This window comes from Zootoca vivipara, chromosome 5 (assembly GCF_965207765.1).
Source record: "Zootoca vivipara chromosome 5, rZooViv2.hap1.1, whole genome shotgun sequence".
Lineage (NCBI taxonomy): Eukaryota > Metazoa > Chordata > Lepidosauria > Squamata > Lacertidae > Zootoca > Zootoca vivipara.
The window spans coordinates 3,246,521-3,259,980 of NC_142588.1; the positions used below are offsets into that span (position 1 = coordinate 3,246,521).

Here is a 13,460-nt window from a genome sequence, read left to right on the forward strand (position 1 = left end):
AAAATAAACTAAATTGTTTGTTTCAATTAATTTGCACAAGGGTGTATGTAGAACATGTCTGAAAACCAGAACCTCTTAGATGGTGGTAATTAAAGAAATGGAGGTAATCAGAGGAGATGTCCTGCCAGTGAGCTCACTTGCTATCCAACCTGGTTATGCCAAAGATAGATAATTGATAACACATTTATTAAAAGCTTCATGTATCGGTTATAACTGGGGGGGAAATCCAGTTTTCCAGCACTGGGTGATTGGGTATCTAGAGTATTGGTGGAGGGTGGAGTTTTCAAATGATAAAATTGATGAATTTAGTCAAGAGAAGAGAGAGCAGACTCAGTGATCAATTCATTGAAAAATTGAGAGGCTGTTATATATTGGTTAAAGCAAATATCAAATATTATAATAAGTTTATAAATTAAATATCAGGTACCATTTATTTCTTACTGGGGTTTTTCCTTGTTAAGTACTTAATCATTTAAGTATTAGACTGTACTACCATGATATCACTATTATCACATGTGTACACATGTTTATGTATAATATACGAATTGTTTAATAAATAAACTCAAGTATAATAATTTTGTGGCACAGTAGTAGTAAATATGTTAGTAAAAGTCCATTTTCATATTTATATTTACTCTGAAATCTTAAGTTTTGTGCACCAGGGATGGAAATATTTTTACATTCTCTGTTGCTGTTCAAAATTGGCACAGCAGCTCATTGCAGTAATGTTTCCTGCTTTTCACATTGCCTCTTAGCTTTCCTGGTGGGTTTAGCACAAACTACAGCTTTAAACACGACTGTGGTGAGTGTCTGCCCCCACAAACGTTTCTCCCGAAGTTTCATTAAAAGGGTTCATTTACATTTTGGAAGCTGATTGGTACACTCATGACTTTTGTGGCTATTGCCAGATATATTTTTAACTAAAGCACTCTTGCTTCTTTGGAAAAATTCTAAGTTTTGAACTCTGCTAATGAAGATAAATTCAGCCATGAGTTGACCATGGAAAAGTTGGTGGATTATATACATGGGCTCCCTGGTATCTAGTCAAAATAAATAATATCAAGCTATTCAACTAGTGGCTTAGAAAGTTAAGTTGTATTTGAACCAAAAATAATCCTTCCTAAAGCAGGGATGGGAAGTTCTTTTGATGGGCTGCATCTTCCCATGGAAAGTGGGAGTGAATGGGAATTCCAGAAGTAGGCAGGACCAAACACAGTCACACAACCTGCAGAACAACAGCGCTTGGTAGCTAAAGATAATTTTCAATTAGTAGCCCCCTCCACAAATCTTTTAAGTAAGTAAGATTTTTACTAAACTGGAAGGTAACCAGCTACCTTCCTATTTAGAAGAAGACTCTAAAAGCACTTATCTTGAAATTCACTTCTTTCACAGAAACAATTACATCTGCTCAAGAAAAAGCAATTAATTACTACATTGTCTGGAGGTTTTCAATGCAGTTATCCAATGTCTACCCACTATCCCAGTTGTCACCATTCCATCTTTAAAAGATATGAGGATTACCATGGACATAATCTGTCCAGGCATTGGCATACCCTCCTGAAGTTTCAGAACAACAGTTGATGTTCCATCTTCCCAAGCTTTGTCCAGAATCAACCTGGAATGGGACTTTTCCCAGCACAAGGGCACCATCTTGTGGACATACAAGCTCACTTGGAGACTGGTGTGTGCAGACCCTATAGAGTTGCAAAAGAAGGAATCTTCAGAAAGTGGTGGAACTACCAACAGAATATTATTATTTACTGGTCATTCAGAATGAGGATGTTTCCTTTCACATTGAAGAGTTGCCTTTTCAGGTCATGGAATAATGTAGAAGAACTGTGAACTCTCAAACCAGATGAGCCAATCAAATTCTTCTCACCTAATATGGGTCTAGGTTTCACTGGGTTTCTTTCTTGGAGGAATGTGTAGTAGTCAGTTGCTATACATCAGGATTGGAGAGTTTTGTTCTTTTGAAAAAGCTCCCAAGAATGGTGGCCAATTATTTTATAGCATATTTTGATTATCTGGGGAATCTTAAATGTCATCAGGAACTAATCCAGTTCAAATGTAGCATGCAAGTTATCCGTCTCTAAAATAAGCATCCTAGCACATGGGTACAGTAAATATATAGCTACCGTAATTTATTTCCAAGTGCCACAATGCCAGAACTTAAAATGTTACATTATTTGATACTAATGTCTGGGTTTAGTCCATAAAGCGATTTTAAAAAACCAAAACCTTTCTACCTTTAGTCCAAAAGAAAGATCTTAAATGAAATTGTAAACAGAACCTGGAAAGGAACGGAAATTGGGGGGGGGGGGACTTCCCAAAATTTCAAGTAATTGTTTCCAATTCCAGGTGCCTCCACACTAAACCCTTAAAACTGACCCAATCTTAAGCTATTGTTACAGCATCAAAGCAACAACAACATATGACTATAAAAAGTTTAAATGTAAGGATTTTAAGTATCATTTTAAAAAGTTAAAATCTAGTACATAGACATCAACTTGATATTATCTTGAAATTTGTAATGGAGATATTTTAAGAAAATATCTGAAAATACCCAAGAAATCTGTGTGAAATGTAATTCAAAAATATGTGGTAAGGGTACACCCAGCTACTTTAAATGAATTCAAATCACTAGGGCCTGATGAGCTGCACCAAGATGTACAAAAGGACTGGAGGTGGGCAAATGTTGTCCCCATCTTCAAAAGGGGGGCGAGAGAAGTCCCAGGTAACTACCAACCAGGAAAGGTCCTAGAACACTCAGTCTGTGAACACTTAGAAAAGGATGCTGTGATTACCAAGACCCTGCATGGGTTTCTCAAGAACAAGTCATGCCATACAAATCTCATTTCTTTTCATGATAGAGTTACAAGCTTGGTGGATCAGGGGAATGCTGTGGACATAGTGTATCTTGATTTCAGTAAGGCTTTTGTCAGCACTGTTAAACAGAAAGCTGTGCAATGGAGCTCTCTTCCCAATCCTTCCAACCTGATGCTGGAAGAGAGAAGTCCTCTACTTTCAATCTCCATAGGCCAAGTAGTGGCAGACTCTCTCTGCAAAAGCAGAGGAATCAAATCCACATTTGGTTTATTTGATCCAGAAACTAAGCCTCCAACAATACAGAGATCACTTGTACTAAAAATGTATACTGACTATACTTTTAAAGTATTTTTTCAAAATTATTAATTCACAGAACTGTGGATACACTGGGCTTTTTAAAAAAGAAAACAATTACTTGCATCATAGTTTACAAGGAGGCAAATACATCATGAATTAATTTCAGGTTTGAATGAGAAAAGAATGGGGACTTGGATGTTTCTGAACTAGAATCACAAACTTTTCACAATTAATACTCACACTTCCGAAGAATAATAACAAATACAAAACAAAATCAAGGTCCTGACACAAATCTTCTTGATTGGCTTGGAATATCCATTCATGCAACATGATATGCAATCACATCTTGCAAACCTGCACAGATTTTCCCACATTCTCAAACAATTCTCAAGTGTTTGTATGGCTCATAGCTTTAGCAGTTTGCTCTGGTATACGTGACTAAAGACAGGGTAGGATCCTACAACTCAGTTAATTTGCAGTTTATGTATGTGTAAGTGTAGGGGTGTTGTTACGGCTACTCTTGAGTAACAACGTCCGAGTCTGCTCTGTCTTTAATAGTTTTATTGTATTTATAGTATTTACAGTGCAGATAGCAAAAAAAAATGACCTCTCGGTCACTCACAGAATCCGGGAGTGGACGTTTCCGGCTACGGGACCAGCATAAGAGTTTGGGCACCCCAAAACGCCTCCTCTCGACCTTACGTTTGGTTGCGCACCTCAACTCTGGCGCCGGAAGGGGCTGCCTGCTCCCCTCCCCCTCTTGGTCCTAGCAGTGCAGGGGCTCTCCCACATCGCTGAGCCCTGACATCTCCGCCCTGCTCACTTCCTGATTCCCCTCACCTGACCCACTGCTGCTGCTCTCACTGGGCGAAGTGCTGGTCAGCAAGAGGGGAATAATAATAATAATAATAATCTTATTTATACCCCGCCCTTCCCAGTCAAGACCGGGCTCAGGGCAGCTAACAACAAAAATATCAAAGCAAGCATAAAAGAAACAATTCAGATTAAATACAATGTTAAAATTCAAGTTTAAAATTAGGCATCTACAAGTGGAACCTCATTTAAATATCTGTAGGATAAAACCTTAGGAGGGTAACACCGGGGTCAGACTGAGTCAGTCCAAAGGCCAAGCGGAACAGCTCTGTCTTGCAGGCCCTACGAAAAGATCACAACTCCTGTTGTGCCTTAAGTCTCCTGAGAAAGAGTGTTCCACCAGGTCGGGGCTAGTACTGAGAAGGCCCTGGTCCTGGTCGAGGCCAGTCTAACCACCTTGTGACTTGGGATCTCCAGTATGTTATTATTTGTGGACCTTAATGTCCTCTGCGGGGAATACCGGGAGAGGCGGTCCCGTAGGTACGAGGGTCCTAAGCCGCATAAGGCTTTAAAGGTCAAAACCAGCACCTCAAACCTGACCCTGTACTCCACCGGGAGCCAGTGCAGCTGGTAAAGCACTGGATGAATGTGATCCCACGGCGAGGACCCCGTAAGGAGTCTCGCCGCGGCATTCTGCACCCACTGGAGTTTCTGGGTCAGTTTCAAGGGCAGCCCTGCGTAGAGCAAGTTACAATAATCAATAATCAAGAGGCTCCCTGTAGGAAAGCCCCCTGACATCCACCTCCCTTCATGTCCCCCTCCCCTCTCGAGGCAGGTTGCCCCATGGGCAAAGGTGGAAACCCCTCAAACGATGTGTCCGGATCAGTAGCAGCGAACAATTGCTGCCAGTCTGTTTCCTCCTGTGAGCTACTAGGGAAGCCTCTGAAAGACCCCTCCCCCTCATCCGTGAATACTGCTTCCCACCCCCACATCCCTCAGGGCTGTGGGGTTTCTTCCCATTCTTCTTCAACACACACTGACTCGCTCTCCAGGAAACCTTTGAAGTCCTCTTTGCTATCTGTGGGTGCAAACACCTCCCCCACCCACATTCTCGGCGGTTTGTGTCTGTGAGGGAATAGCACATGAAATTGTACCACTAGAAATTCCTCCTCTACGCTTTCCACCGGTACCCAGGCATTGTCTGAAGCAGGAGCCCCCTCCCATGCTACCAAGTACTCCAACCCTTCAGTTCCCCACCTGGAGTCCAGAATCTCTGTTACTTCATTGTCCAGTTCCTCCTCCACCATGGACGGTGGGGGGGCGCCTCCCGTTTCCTCCCTTTGGAACCAGTGCCCTTCCCTGTAAGAGGAGAGCAAGGACCTATGATATACCGGGTGTATCCTCATGGATTCAGGCAACTGCAACTTGAAAGCTACTGGGTTGATCTGCTGTAGCACCTTGAAAGGTCCCAGCCTTCTGGGAGCCAACTTCTTTTGTGGCCCCTGGGTGGGGAGTCCCTCTGAGGACAGCCAGACCTGGTCCCCCTCCCTGATTACCTCCCCTGGCCTCCTATACCGATCTGCCCCCCTCTTATAGGCTTCCTTGGCCCTTTCCAGGTTTTCCTTGAGCTGCTGGTGTATCACCTCCATTTCTTCCACCCATTCCTCTGCTGCGGGAACCTCCCCCTCTTTCATCCTTCCCCCGGGAAAGGCTTGTGGGTCCTGCCCATAATTGGCATTAAAGGGCGTGGTTCCTGTCAAACATGTACCGCATTATTGTATGCGAACTCTGCCAGAGGCAACCTATCTACCCAATCATTCTGCCTCTGATTGACATAGCATCTTAAGTACTGCTGTTAAGATTGCATTTGCCCCCTCAGATTGGCCATTGGTCTGGGGATGGCACGCAGTGGAAAGGCTCACGTCTATGTGTAACAGGCTCATAAGCTTACGCCAGAAACGGAAAGTGAACTGCCTGCCACGATCTGAAATCACCCTTGAAGGTAACCCATGCAGCCTAAAAATATGTTCCACAAACAATTGGGCCATCTTCTCCGCCAACACTGCACATGCTACAAAGTGACACATCTTAGCCAGAAAGTCCACTATCACCAGGGCCGCAGTTTTACCCCTTGAGGGTGGCAGGTCTGTGATGAAATCTATGGACACCACTTCCCATGGCCTACTGGGTGTGGGTAAAGGCTCCAGAAACCCTGCTTGTGCCGCTCGCTCCCCCTTTGCTCACTGGCATGTGTCACAGCCTCTGACGTACTCCCTTATGTCTTCCCTCACCCTGGGCCACCAAAATTGCCTAGTGACCAATTGTGTGGTCTTCTCCCTTCCAAAGTGACCTGCTGTGGAGTTATCATGCAATTGCTTGAGTACGCGCCCCCGCAGGGCTTCCCTGGGCAGGTAAAGAGCACCCTGGCGAAAAAGTAACCCCCCCTTTCACCTCAAACCTTCCTCCTCCCCCTTCCCTTCCTGTAAGTCTCGCATCTTGGCTTGCGCAAAAGGGTCCTATTTGGTGCGCCAGACCAGTTCTGCTCCCCCCCCACTGTACCCCATGTCCAGCTTCCTGGTGGGAACATGTGTCGGGCTATTGGTGGACCCTCATCCCCCATATACTCGGGTTTTCTGGATAGTGCATCTGCTCTGACATTCTGCTCCCCCGGGATACAGTGGATGGCAAAATTGAATTGGGAGAAAAAGTTCACCCATCTGATTCGACGCTGGTTGAGGACCCTGGCAGTTCTCCAAAACTAAAGATTCTTGTGATCCGTGTACACCTGGATGGGATGACGTGCCCCTACGAGGAAGTGTCTCCACTGTTTAAAGGCAGTGTGTATCGCAAGCAGCTCATGATCGAAGACTGTGTAATTCTGTTCCACCTGGTTTAGCTTGAGGGAGAAAAGGGCGCAGGGTTTCCACTCCCTGTTGGTGTCCGATTGCAACAAAATGGTGCCCACATCCGTCTCCACCCTGCACCCTGCACCCTGATGGGTGCGTCCGGCACCATGTGTAACAGATTTTGCTCTGACGCAAAGACTTTCTTAAGACTTTCAAACACCTGCTGCGCCTCCGGTGTCCACCTAAAACTCTTCTTGCCGCTCAAACAGTCAGTAATGGGCGCAGTCACATGGGAGAAATTATTGATAAACTTCCAGTAGAAGTTTGCTAAACTCATAAATTGCTGGACATCCTTCCGGTTTCACGGGCTCTGCCATTCCAGAACCGACTTCACCTTCGCCCTGTCCATAGCCAAACCCCTGTCAGACAGTTTGTAGCCCAAAAACTCCACCTCTGTGTGGAACACACACTTTTCCGGCTTCGCGTACAGCTGATGTTCCTTGAGCCTCTCTAACACCGCCCTGAGATCCTTCACGTGCTGTTCCTCACTCTCTGAATAGATCAGAATATCATCCAAAAAGGCGACACGGTTCTTGAACAGCAAGGATCCCAGGGTGTGGTGTATGAAGGCTTAGAAACACAGACTTCCTGCCTGTAAAGCAAACGGCATAACCAGGTACTCAAAGGCCCCCAGACCCCCCTGGTGGTACATGGTGGTTTTCCACTTATCTCCTTCCCTGACCCTTATCAGGTTGTACGCCCTGCGGAGATCCAACTTTATAAAAAAATTTCCCCTTCTCACCACATTCAACAGATCATCCACTCTTGGTATAGGGAACTCTATAGGCTCAGTCAGGGAATTGACAATTCTATAATCCACCACATCTAACCCATTCGCGCGTGTCCCCTTCCAGATGGTCAATGATGAAGGCCACCCTCTGCTGGTCGCCGGCAAATTCCCCCTCCTGCAATTTCAGGGCATAATTTATCTCTGTCCGAAAGCCCAAGTATTGCCGCGGATCACTGATGAATTTGTGCACCAGAGATGGTACCTTCCTTCCAAAGGCCCTGGGGCGGGCTATTGGGTCACCTTCCTCTGCTCATCCAGCCTGGCTTCCAGCAACGCTGCGTGCCCCTCGAGCTCCGCGGCCCGCTTGGTCACAGCCTCAAGTTGCTGTGCCAACTCCACCACCCGTGGCATGGCGTGCGCGGCTTGCTGTGCTGCCTTCTGCACTTCCTCCGAGCTCATCCTGGCGTTTTCCCCAAAAGCAGTCTCAAGGACTCCTGGATTGCTGTAGGGGTGTTGTGGCGGCTACTCTTGAGTAACAACGTCCGAGTCTGCTCTGTCTTTAAGAGTTTTATTGTGCATGGTATTTACAGTGCAGATAGCCAAAAAAGCATGACCTCTCAGTCACTCACAGAATCCGGGAGTGGACGTTTCCAGCTACGGGACCAGCATAAGAGTTTGGGCACCCCGAAACGCCTCCTCCCAACCTTACGTTTCATGGTGCGCCTTAACTCTGGCGCCGGAAGGGGCTGCCTGCTCCCCTCCACCTCTTGGTCCTGGCGGCGTAGGGGCTCTCCCATATCGCTGAGCCCTGACATCTCCGTCCTGCTCACTTCCTGATTCCCCTCACCTGACCCACTGCTGCTGCTCTCACTGGGCGAAGTGCTGGTCAGCAAGAGGGGAGGAGGCTCCCTGTAGGAAGGCCCCGTGATAGTAAGAGAACTAGATACACAGCCAGAGGTTTTAAAAAACAAAAACAAGCTTTTGCTGCTGCTGATTCCATAAGATAACTGCTTAACTTTTAAAAGATGGCTGCACTGCTGGCTAAGGAATAGTGGTACCTCAATAATGGTACCTCACTTGAGAAAATATTACATTAATGGCACCTCAATTCAGAAAGTATTGGTGAAACATGAGTGCAAAACACTGAAGGTGTTGGTGGAATAAAGCAGACTTCCTTTACATTTGGTGAAATTGTGTAAAGAGTAAAGAACTATGGTTCTGCTGAGATTTGATGTGTTCAATATAGCGAGTGGTTGCTGAACAACTCCAGGCACGCCTGGAAGAAGCAGACCATTTGGATCCCTTCCAGTCGGGATTCAGGCCTCATCATGGGACTGAAACTGCCTTGGTCGCACTGGATGATTATCTCTGGCAGGCTAGGGACAAAGGTGAGAGTTGCTTCCTAGTTCTCCTGGATCTCTCAGCGGATTTTGACACCATCGACCATAATATCCTTCTGGACCGTCTAGAGGGATTGGGAGCTGGGGGCACTGTCATGCAGTGTCCTCCTGGGCCGTGTTCAGAAAGTGGTGGGGGGGATGACTGTTCGGACCCCTGGGCTCTCACTTGTGGGGTGCCTCAGGGCTCTGTCCTCTCCCCCCATGCTTCTTAACATCTACATGCAGCCGCTGGGAGAGATCATGAGGGGGTTTGGGCTGGGTGTTCATCAGTATGCAGGTGATACCCAGCTCTACCTCTCTTTCAAATCAGAAGCAGTGAAGGTGGTGAAGGTCCTGTGTGAGTGCCTGGAGGCAGTTGGAAGATGGATGGCGGCTAACAGATTGAGGTTGAATCCTGACAAGACAGAAGTACTGTTTGTGGGGGACAGAAGGCGGGCAGGTGTCGAGGACTCCCTGGTCCTGAATGGGGTAACTGTGCCGCTGAAGGACCAGGTGCACAGCCTGGGAGTCATTCTGGACTCACAGCTGTCCATGGAGGCACAGGTCAGTTCTGTGTCCAGGGCAGCTGTCTATCAGCTCCATCTGGTACGCAGGCCGAGACCCTGCCTGCCTGCAGACTGTCTCACCAGAGTGGTGCATGCTCTAGTTATCTCCCGCTTGGACTACTGCAATGCGCTCTACGTGAGGCTACCTTTGAAAGTGACCCGGAAACTACAACTAATCCGGAATGCGGCAGCTAGACTGGTGACTGGGAGCGGCCGCCGAGACCACATAACACCGGTCTTGAAAAATCTACATTGGCTCCCAGTACGTTTCCGAGCACAGTTCAAAGTGTTAGTGCTGACCTTTAAAGCCCTAAATGGCCTCGGTCCAGTATACCTAAAGGAGCGTCTCCACCCCCATCATTCTGCCCGGACACTGAGATCCAGCACCGAGGGCCTTCTGGCGGTTCCCTCATTGCGAGAAGTGAGGTTACAGGGAACCAGGCAGAGGGTCTTCTCGGTAGTGGCGCCCGCCCTGTGGAACGCCCTCCCATCAGATGTCAAAGAGAAAACAGATACCAGATTTTTAGAAGACATCTGAAGGCAGCCCTGTTTAGGTTGGCTTTTAATGTTTAATAGATTATTTTATTTCATTTTTTCTGTTGGAAGCCGCCCAGAGTGGCTGGGAAAACCCAGCCAGATGGGCGGGGTATAAATGATAAATAATAATAATTATTATAATTATAATTATAGTACCTGTAGAAATCAGAGCCTGATAATAACAACGTAACTTTCATCTCCCTGACAAATGATATAGCCATTGATGATGCGCAGGAGATTTGCGGGACGCGGGTGGCAATGTGGGTTAAACCAATGAGCCTAGAGCTTGCCGATCAGAAGGTAGGCAGTTCGAATCCCCGCAATGGGTTGAGCTCCCGTTGCCCGGTCCCTGCCTCTGCCAACCTAGCAGTTCGAAAGCACCTCAAAATGCAAGCAGATAAATAGGTACCGCTCCGGCGGGAAGGTAAACGGCATTTCCGTGTTCTGCTCTGGTTTCGCCAGAAGCGGCTTAGTCATGCTGGCCACATGACCCGGAAGCTATACGCCGGCTCCCTCGGCCAATAATGCGAGATGAGCGCACAACCCCAGAGTCGGTCACGACTGGACCTAATGGTCAGGGGTCCCTTTACCTTTACCTAATGTGATTAAAGTAAAGATTAATCAGTGCAACTCCAATTTCATGATCCACTGGAAAAAAAACTTGAAAATTTGCTTCATCATAAAATTTAAACATTGCCGCATCAGCAGAACATAAAGAAAATGATCAAGGTGATGGTAAGCACATCTAGAGACTGCTTAATTTTACAACTGCTTAATGCCACAGGTGCTAGCCAAATAATATAAATATTAAATGTCCTATGGCACTGAGGCTTACAAAAGCTGGAGTACAGATGAACACTGTGGGGTCAGCAAAGAGGGATCAAAAGAGCAGGTCCACTGTCCCTCAGACCTTGTGGGGGGCCAGACTATATTTTGGGGGGGAAATGAACAAATTCCTATGCCCCACAAATAACCCAGAGATGCATTTTTAATAAAAGCACACATTCTACTCATGTAAAAAACACCAGGCAGGCCCCACAAATAACCCAGAGACACATTTTAAATAAAAGGGCACATTCTACTTATGTAAAAACACGCTGATTCCCGGACCGTCCACGGGCCAGATTTAGGTGGTGATTGGGCCGGATCCGGCCCCTGGGCCTTAGTTTGCCTACCCATGCTCTACATGAGGTCCCATATTTAAATTTGAAAATACATATCTATAAATGACTATCAAGTTATGCAGAACCTCAGAAATGTTGGCCATAATACTGATGTATTTTCCATTCTGCAGTGCCAAATCCAATGGCAATACATTTTGTCATTTTTTACTGTTACATTTGAGTCTTGCTGCTGAACAGAAACAAACATTCACTTTTGGGCCTGATGTGCAGTCAATTAATTGCTATGGATAAATATCAAGCCCTCTTTCTCTCTGGTGTCCTTAGGAGAAGAGGGGTAGAGGTGCAAGATGAGTTGGTGTCTGCTGGTGGCAATTAGAAGAGACTTCTCCAGTTTTCAGGGAAGTCTTGAGGAAGCCAGCACACTTTCATCCTTGTGAGGTGGCCGAAAGAGGTTATGAACTAGTTGTAGTCATTTCCACAAAGATCTTATGTTTCTGTTGCTGCAGTCCCTGACCACAAAAGCAACTGAAACATGGATGGTCTCTGTCATTGCTCTGTACAAAACAACTTGCTAAGCTTCCATGTTAACAAGATGCAATTCTCAACGGCCATAGAAAAGTTCTGCTGGAAGGTATTTTTGAAACAGCCCTACCTTGTCAGTGGTACTGGAGGGGATGGGTGTTACTCAGGTGCCAAGTCATAGCGGGTCACGTGTACAGTTCCCCAAAGAAGAAGAATGCCAGGCTACAAATATTTACCAAGAGCAAGAAGAATCTGCATATGTGGCCTCCAACATAGCATTGCAGGGGGTTAGACTAGATGGCCCTTGGGTACCTTCCAATTCTACAATTTTATGATGTACTTCAGCTTCCTGTTGCACATTCTCATCACCAGACAAAGATCCAGCTACAAGCAGATCAAATGCCCATTGACATGGAAAGGCAGAATACAAATAAACCATGGTGTTATTCCTGCACATATCTCTGCCTGAAAGCAAGGTTCCCTCCTGTGTCCCTTCCCTGCCCGAAACCTATGACACATGGCCACAAAACAAAATGCAATACTGTACAGCAAGGTGCGCCTGTTTCAATGATTGTTTAAAATGCAGCAGTGATTGCACAGATGCTTTCCATCCTGTTGCTAACCATTTTCTTACACTCTAACTTGTGCAAGTGATAATCAGGCATGGACTTATTCTGTAAGCCTCGTTTCTTCACAACCCACATTTCTACATGTCCATTTGCACCTGCTCTGTATAAAGCCTGTGACTTCCACCTTGCACATGCTCCAAGGGTTATGGCCATCTCTCTTACTTATGGTCGTGACTGCGTAATTGTCCATCCCACCTGGATATTCTCCCATGTATGGGAAATGAATGACATTTGAGGCTTGGGCGTAGAGGAAGGCAGCCTTTGAGAGGGGGCCGAGGAGAGAAACAACCTCGGGGGCGGGAAAGGGAGCGGGGGGGAGGGGACCCACGGGGGGGGAGGAGGAGAGGCCTCGCCGCCTCAAGGGAAGCAAACGGAGAGCCCCCCCCCCCGGTACGGCTCCCGCCGCCGCCGCCTAACAGATCACGCTAAGGCCCGGAAGTTGAGGGGGGACGCAGATAGCCAGCTCCCCCCCCACCCGCCCGCCCAGGCAGAGAGGAATAGGGACCTCCTCGCCGTAACCGCCGCTCTCCTCACCTGCAAGCGCGATGCCGCCGACGTCGCCGACACCGCCTCTTCGGCCCGCCCCCTGGCCGGCGCGCGCATGCTCCGTGGCGCCTCTCGCCGCGCGGCCTGTCGGGGCCCGAGAGGGGGAGGGGAAGAGGGCGGTGGGGGAGGGGATGCCGGGAGGGGGGAGGAGTTCCCCCCAAGGGTCGGGCCTAGTGGGGGCTTTCCTTCCCTCCGCGTTCTGTTGGTTTCCCGCAGTCCCGCCGTGGGCTGAATCTGGCGGGGTTGTCCGCTGCCCAACGCCTCGGCGAGGGGAGGGGAGGGGAGCTCCGTTGGCCTTCGTGCCTCTCCCTGCCTAGCGAGGGGTCGCGGCTGCGGGAGCTGAGCCGGTTCGTGGATGGGGATCCGAAGGCAAGCAACTCAGCTGGCGGAATCCACAGGAGCAGCAGATCCTGATGGAGATCTTTACTCCCCACTTGTCACCTTTAAGACCCACCAATTCAGGGTGCAATGATCCCCATGGAAGTCACTGGGTCTTGCTCCTGAATGCTAGATAGGGTGGCAGCAGGGAGCCCTTTGGAACCCTTCACTTAGGTGCCAGGTAGCTGTGCAACTGCAATGCTTAGG

General features: G+C 47.5%; 1 protein-coding gene across 40 annotated transcripts in view; it reads right to left on the reverse strand.

Moving 5' to 3' along the window:
* The window catches only part of CCDC91 (coiled-coil domain containing 91), a 102,573-nt gene extending 89,649 nt beyond the window's left edge, over positions 1-12,924 (reverse strand). For 10 of the 40 annotated variants that reach the window (XM_088669395.1, XM_088669392.1, XM_088669397.1 and 7 more), the window contains exons 1-3: positions 12,864-12,924; positions 5,194-5,295; positions 1,522-1,694 (exon numbers count right to left, since the gene is read on the reverse strand). In XM_088669395.1, coding sequence (XP_088525521.1) covers positions 1,522-1,694; positions 5,194-5,243 — 223 coding nt within the window. In that variant the 5' untranslated portion in view covers positions 5,244-5,295; positions 12,864-12,924. Of the gene's footprint in view, positions 1-1,521; positions 1,695-5,193; positions 5,296-11,830 lie in introns of all 40 variants that reach the window. The other 30 variants (XR_015949951.1, XM_088669419.1, XM_088669417.1 and 27 more) reach the window with 8 other exon arrangements.
* Positions 12,925-13,460: the final 536 nt, after the last annotated feature.